This window comes from Chanos chanos, chromosome 1 (genome assembly GCF_902362185.1).
Source record: "Chanos chanos chromosome 1, fChaCha1.1, whole genome shotgun sequence".
Classification (NCBI taxonomy): domain Eukaryota; kingdom Metazoa; phylum Chordata; class Actinopteri; order Gonorynchiformes; family Chanidae; genus Chanos; species Chanos chanos.
The window spans coordinates 57983106-57990617 of record NC_044495.1 but is presented as its reverse complement, the minus strand read 5'-3'; the positions used below and the strand labels follow the sequence as shown (position 1 = coordinate 57990617).

The 7512-nt window shown below is 40.9% G+C and overlaps 1 protein-coding gene across 2 annotated transcripts; it reads right to left on the bottom strand.

Annotated features, from left to right (window-relative positions):
* Positions 1 to 650: 650 nt before the first annotated feature.
* On the bottom strand, positions 651 to 5075 carry tgoln2 (trans-golgi network protein 2). Of its 2 annotated transcripts, none has more exons than XM_030787225.1 (4): positions 4958 to 5075; positions 2881 to 3698; positions 2508 to 2591; positions 651 to 1259 (listed from the first exon to the last, which is right to left on the bottom strand). In XM_030787225.1, exons 1-4 carry the CDS (start codon positions 5007 to 5009, stop codon positions 1254 to 1256), a joined length of 960 nt encoding a protein of 319 aa, XP_030643085.1. In that variant the 5' UTR covers positions 5010 to 5075; the 3' UTR covers positions 651 to 1253. The 2 variants fall into 2 exon arrangements, with proteins under 2 accessions (XP_030643085.1, XP_030643093.1); XM_030787233.1 differs by having other exon boundaries at positions 2881 to 3695.
* Between the last annotated feature and the right edge of the window lie 2437 nt (positions 5076 to 7512).

Genomic DNA, 7512 nt, shown 5'->3' with positions numbered 1-7512 from the left:
GACAATATTGCACTCAGATCTACAGTTAAATAGTTCACCGTCCAAACTTATTAGACACCGGGTAAAATGGAAACAAAGGGGAAAAAAAACGAAGAACTTAATTTGATCACATTTCTTAATGTTCTAAAGATGATCGAAGTACCTTCTTCTTGGATCGAGTTCTTTTTTTCTTTTTTCTTTTTTATAGTTTTTGATCAACAGTCCAGCAAACTGAATGGCTTACACGTTGACAAAGTGGCAGGCAACACACACACACACACACACACACACAAATACACACACTGGATAAGCATATTTATGCCTTCCATCAGAAAAGTAAACACAACTCATACATTCAGCAGGTCAAGTCAGGCTTTTTTCTTTTTTTTTCTTTTTCCTTTTTCCTAAACGAATCATTTCTTTTTTCTGCACTTCAAAAAAAAAAAAAAAAAAGATATCCTGAGGCAGTATTTCTTTTTCAGCTCAGCCACATCCACAGACTGAGACCACAGATCCTCACAGTGGCATAACAAAATAACAACAAAAACAAACAAACAAACAAAAAAAAAAACAGAGTGCAAACAGTTCAGGCAAACAAAAACAAACGAAGAAAAACCTCCAATAAATAAAATAAAATTTCTCCCATCATCTTCCCCCCCCCCCCCCCCCCTTTAAAAGTGTCCCACAAGGCCACAGTCACGTCTGTACAAACATGCAATGAGCAGCCATGATTAACGGCAAGAAAAAAAAAAAACAAAACCATTTCTCTGACCTCTTTTCAATTCTGTCACAAACAAACCTGAAATCAATTAACCTAAAGTGAAACAAAAGGCTGGTGTAAAAGGACCCAACAATTTATTCATAGAAAAAAATAATAATAACCCCGCCAGACCAACAAACTCTGGAACCCAGGACTCAAAAAAGAAAAAGAATTACATATATATTTATATATATATCTATATATCTATATGTGTGTGTGTGTGTGTGTGTAAAACAGAGAGCAAGTTTACCTGTAATACGAAACTTGAATTAAAAGCCAATAAGCCACACTCACACTGATATAACTCACCCTTTCTCCATCAGCTGGTTTACTAATGACCAGAATTCTCAAGCAGAGCGTAATCTGTTTTTATGATCGCTGTCATGCCAGGTTTTTGACACAGACTGTGTGAACTTTTAAATCAAGTTTGTTTTACAGTATGGGTGGGGGAAAAAAAAAAAAAAAGGTTCCTCCTTCAGGCTTCACTCTTGGACTTGCTGATGTCATCAGCCAATCAAATCTGTAAGAGGACAAAAACAAAAAATGAATACAATTCACTGTTTACCAAAACATAACTGTTGCTGTTGTTTGGTTTTTTTTTTAATTCTAGAACTTTCTCATGAGATTTGGGCGAGGATATTGCCTTATCAGGACAGGATCTCGTTTATGCCAGAGATATGAACGTTTGACTCGGCCATCTAGAAAATGAACAACGACTTCGTCCAACTTGTTTTAAAGCAGGGATGACTGTGCAAATGTCACACAACACCACGGACACACACACACACACACACACGCGCGCGCGCGCAACCTTACAAACCTCATCTGTTTACACTAACACAAAACGTTTCAGGTTCTCTCACTATTCGATTTTAAACTAAAACCTGGAAATGAATATCCGAATATAACCAAATACCTATTTAATTTTGAATGGGTATACTGATGAGGACATGCTGGTTGAATACACAGCCCTGATGTGGACCGATACCATTTTTTTAGCATTTATGTGACCACAACATGCTCCATCTGTTTATAATCCTTCTGTCACTTTTCTACATTTGTAAGGTGAACAGTGTCTGAAAGCGCAAACAACTCTGAACCTCTGGCGCAATCAGAGAAGACTCACGTCAAGCGCGGCCAAAACCCAAGGTTGGAAATAATCGCCCTTTTACTGCACGTTTACGAGGAAGAGAATCGTCAAGGAAAAAAAAACAACAGGGCTGTTAGCTTTTCTAACCGTCGTAAAATGAAGTTAATGAGTCATAGAGTGCAGAGTAAATGCCACTAACATGGCTGTCCAACCTACAGAGCTGGTTCGCTAGGAAGAGGACTACAAAACCCAAAATGCTTCACCTCCACACAGTACATACCAGGGGTGTGAAAAAGAGTTTGTGACTTTTTGTCGTCAATAAGTCCCTGGATGTCATGAATGATGAATTGATGAATTGTGACATGAAGGAACGAGCACAAAGCTTCTTTAGTTTGAGATAAAACAAACAACCAAACAAACAAACAAAGAAAAAAAAAAAAACTTTGTGATTGGCGCTTGAGAAAGAGGAAGCTCCAGGTGTGTCTGCGGATGATGTCACCAGCTTAATTACACCAGCCTTACTGAAACAACACCGCAGTATTAAGGTTCACACATTTAAAATACTTTAGTGTGTGTGTGTGCGTGTGTGTGTATGTGCATAAACATCGTTACAGCATTGGACTGTATCCGTAGCAACACTGTTCAAGGATCAGGTGGACACGGGAGCCAGGCACTGACCTGCTGCTCTAGTTTCTGGTATTCCGTTGATTTGGGTCTGCGTGATGATCTCGATCTCCTACCTTCTACCACAAAGGCAATGATCTGAAACAGAGAGAGAGAGAGAGAGAGAGAGAGAGAGAGAGAGAAATATGAAGAAAGCGTCATGCCAAGTCAAGTCAAATGTCAACAACCACGTCAGGCGAAGAAAACAGAGGAACGCGGATACACACGACAATACGCCGTCCAGTTCACAGAAAACATTCAGCGACACACCCTCCAGGAGCTAACTATGACTGTCTGTGTGTGGAGCATGTTCAACTGACAGAGACTTAAACACCAATAAACAAACAAACAAACAAACAAATAAATAAATAAAGCCAAGCAGACCCACCTTGCGTTTGTTGTGATAAGCGATGTAAAGCACAGCCACCAGCACGGCTGTGGAAACCAGGTACGCAAAGAAATGGCTGCTCTCTGCGTCAGGCGGTTGATCTAGGTAGTTCTGTTTCCTAAGCCCGTTACTACTGCTACTGCCATCATCCTTGTTCTGATTCTTCATCTCAGGTCCAGGAATAACAACATCATCATCATCATCATCACGGTCATCATCATCATCATCAGCATCATCATCTTTACCATCACCAACACCATCATCGTCTCCCGTGGAAGCAGGGGACGATGTCACCGCGGGAGAGGTCTGGGCGGAGTTTTCATTGTCCGTCTTTTCAGGAGTAACTTGCGTACTTGCCTTCCCAGAAGTCACTTGTGAAGCGTCTGTCTCTGGTCCGGTTACATGGGACATCTCTTTATTCTCGTCCCCCTTAGCCGGCACCTTGACGCTCGCCGGAGTTTGAGCCGCTGAGGGTTTGTTCGGCGGAGTCGGTTTTGCCTGAGGTCCGTCGCCCCCGGCAGCAGGCTCGGCTCCCGCGCTCTTGCCGTCTGAAGCTGCGATACTTGTGGGATCCTTCTTAGAGGAATCGTCGGCTTTGCTCTGGGGAGGCGCGCTCGTTTTAACCTTGTCACCTGAGGGTTTCTCCGTAGGGGAAACCTTTTGCGTGCCCGCTAAAGAGTGGTTTTTGTTTTGAGGACTTGGCGAAGGAAGGTCTTTCTTGGGACTTGGGCCCAACGTTGACTGTTCCTTTGCTTCATTTTTGGCGGGTGATGTGTGCTTCCCAGACGTCGTTGATGGCGCTTGTTGGTCGGCAACTGCTGGATAAGTAGTGGGTGGGCCATACGTAAAAACACACACACACACACACACGCACAGACAAACATAACAGGATCCCATTTGTCAGGACAAGACCAGGAAAAGGAACCAGAAAATTCAACAATGCTGCTATAATCCTTTAACCTCATGATTCTACACTACACTTGGCACATCTCTTGCCAAGACTTTGAAGCAAATAAGGACAATTCACTTCAGCAGATCAGTGCTGTGTGTCTCTACAGCCCCCACTGTTCCACTCAAAGGTGGTTCAGCTGCCGGTTGAGCAAAAGCGTTTTGAGAGAGGGGTAATTCAGGCACTGTTCCGTTTATCTCTGAATTATACATATATAGAGAGAGAAATTAGAAATAATTTGGCCTAAATGTTTCAGAAATGCAAAAAAGCAGTTTGGCAGTTGGCTATACGCATACAGGTGTTCAGAGAACGCAGGCAGCGCGGAAAATTATTTAAAATTTTCCATACGTTTAACACCTAACAAGAACCGGTTTGGTCACATAGCAAGTAAATTTCTCTTGGTGATTCACTTCAATGAACCTAAATATCACTTTTCCTCGCCTTGCTCGACAACTCTCTCTTTGTGTAGGCTGCTTCGTGTTTGTGTTGAGCTTATTTTTATAACGAACATTCTTGTTTGTACCTTATATATAAGCAATAAATAGTATTAATCTACGTATTGATGTCTGCATTTTTATTATTATGTGCCCGTGGTTATCTGTGTGCTTTTTTCGTGAATTGAAATCTTCAGTTTGATTACATGTGTATGTCACAAAGAACGTATTGTTGTTGTTGTCGTCTAAACAAATTAGTGAGTCTTAGGTATCGGACTGACCACAGTTTTACAAGCTTGATGATATTATATATTTCTACATTACAAGTAATCCTAAAATCCCATACACCTCTGATAACAGACGAGTAATAAGATTAGGTACCAAAAGCATGGGGGTATTGCTAAATCGTTAATCCCACGTCACAAGGAAAAAGAGCAACGTGACAAGTTGAATCATGTTAACTTCATGATACCTTGTCTAATTATATTTTTTCCGTGACGGTACTAATTTAAAACTTTGTACTTCGGTGAATTAAGTTTCAACTCAAATACACAGACAGATAATTATTAATAATGTTACGTTGCTCCGACGTGTGAAAACGTTATTTCGACGGAGAAGCTAAACAGCTAACATGGATTCAGTATCACATGCATAATCTCATCATATTAATACATTGCGTCATCTCTATACTTACCTCCAATGGTGTAAACACAAGCTAGGGCAACAACCAAATATACAAATCGCATTGTGATTTTTTTTCTGAGTTATCTGTATGTAGGAAAGATCAGAGTACTACGAAACTGACCCTTGTTGACCGCTCGGTGGCAACCGTAAATACGAACGTGGACTTCCGTGATCGTGCCAGGAAGTGGGCGGGGACCTGTGGTATTGGTGGACTCCGTGGTAAATCTGTTTCCAACGGTTATGTCAAGGGAGGCTAAATACGCATGTTGTAAAACCTGTCCCTTGCGTAATTAGAATTGAAGTTAATAAACTGAGGCTATATCATGTTGTCTTTGCAAACAGAATTCGGTATCCTCCAGTGCAGGATGGTTAAATGATGTGTGTGCTTGACAAAGGATTAGACTGTCTCTGTCAATTTACTGTTGCGATCTGTGTACGCTTGTATATATGATTACTGTGATTTACTTTAATTCACGGAACTGTCAGCTGTTTGAAAAGAATTACATTGTAAGCGAAGTGCCGAATTGCACACTCTTTGTGTAAGGAATTCGAAAATCATTCGCTGACAGATCCTTTTCTTCTTCCTCTTCTTCTTCTCCTTCTCCTCCTCCTCCTCCTTCTTCTTTTAATGTGTACTTCAGGGGTGAAGTATGTCTGCCTTTTGTCAATCAACAAATTCTTCTCCTGCTTGTTGTTGTTGCTGTTTTAACGTTTGCTTGAATACTGAGGTATGTTTGCCTCTTTTTTTTTTTGGTCAAAACAAAACCCTACCTACGCAAAGACCAAAGACAGAAGATGGCGAAGCCAAGATTATGTTCTTCCGTGCCAAATAAAATCTTTGGAACCGATTTTTCATATAAATCTCATAAACCTAAACCCCAGTTAATTCAGGCGAACAAGTCTTTCTTTACATACATTCAGTAAAGCCATATACACGGTCCTCGTCAAGAGTTAATATCACTTCATGTGTCTTACATATTCAGTTTATAAACGCAGACATAATATTATTTGATCAATTTGACTTAATTAAACATGAACAATATGGTTGTTATGAGTAATACAGCTTCTATGATGCACTGAATTCATTAAAACAGTTTCGAGAACAGTCATAAGACTGTACAAATTTTAAGTAAATTGAGTGACATGCGAAGACAACTGCATGACATGTAAATATAGGAGGAAAAAAACACTTTTCTCTCTGTCACTTGTACTGAGGAAAACTTAATCACCAAAAGGTTTTGTTGGTACAATTTCACGCCAGAAGGGGGCGATATAAGACCGAACGACATAATGAGTTTTGACGTTTTGCCTACAAGTGTGTCCGTAGCCCTCTTTACAGCTGTCCAGGTTCTACCTCATAACCAGTGGACTCCTGATGGCTAAGGACATCTCTTAGGAGTCTTTTCACCTGAATGTATCTTTTAAACTCATTGTTTTAGATAGGAATAGGGAAACTATCAGTAGTACACCTTTCGTGTAATCTCACCACTGCGTCCACTCACATACAAACACAGAGCCCAAAGGTAGACCTATTTCATTTTAATCACAAAGATATGTGATTGATGCATGTCCAGATCTCCCTTCAGTCCGCTATAATTCTGTATGTTCGGGTAACTTCAGGCATCTCTTGATTGCGGCGATGCTGGCGCACGTGCGCTGAGAAAACGACCATTGAGAGAAGACAGCGGGCAGAGTCTGACATCTATTTTAGGCCGGTGAACAGGTGTTCAGATAAGTCGATATCGGAACATTTCTCATTTAAAGGATAACCTACTCTTAAGCTTACCTCGCACAGCATATATCGATCCAGAAAACATCGGATCCAAACAGTATTATTAAGTAGTGAATATACCAAACACTCTGACAATTTTCTCATAAATTAATATCATTAATTAGCACCGATCTCAACGGCAGGTATCCGGGAGAGCGAACTTACGCAACCAGCCGATCTCCCAAATGTTAATGAGGGATATTTTACGCCGCAGCTGGAGACAAAGAACCTGCAGCTCCTTGTAATAAATGGGGCCCTAATTATGACATGTGACATTTAAGAAGCTGAATGATCCCCTCTTGTTCTTGAGTTTCATTTACATTTCCTTCTTTAAGGTCAAATTAAGATAAATAATACATAACGGAGAAAATCTTGGGCTCGCAGCCAAGTCATAGCTCCTGTCACGCAGTCACCAGCTGAGACAAGTCTAACTCAATGACAGTGTGGGCGGGAAACAATCAATTAATTGCTCTGCTGGATGACAGGATGGAACTGTGCACCCTTGGCCTCCTCACACACACACACACACACACACACCTCCAGCATCCTGTGCCGTGAACAGGCTCCGACTTCACAAACAGACCTGGGTCAAAGACACGTTTGAATGACTGGGACTTTTTCCCTAAGTACCCTGGTATGATTTCTTTACCTCGTGCCCTCTTGCAGTAAGGTTATTAAAATCCTAAAGGGGTGAAAACTGTTGAAACAATATCAAACACAGATTACGTGAATGCCTTCATCAATTTTATCTCCGTTAATTTAAGTGAGGAAGGCCAACGCGGAAAAAGGAACAC

What these genes read in the sequence shown, in the direction of transcription:
- tgoln2 (XM_030787225.1), bottom strand. Translation starts at nt 5,009, where the DNA reads ATGCGATTTGTATATTTGGTTGTTGCCCTAGCTTGTGTTTACACCATT. An exon ending in TTGTGTTTACACCATTGGAG is followed by an intron (nt 3,699 to 4,957) that starts GTAAGTATAGAG and finishes CTACTTATCCAG; the next exon opens with CAGTTGCCGACCAACAAGCG. An exon ending in CTTATCACAACAAACGCAAG is followed by an intron (nt 2,592 to 2,880) that starts GTGGGTCTGCTT and finishes TCTCTGTTTCAG; the next exon opens with ATCATTGCCTTTGTGGTAGA.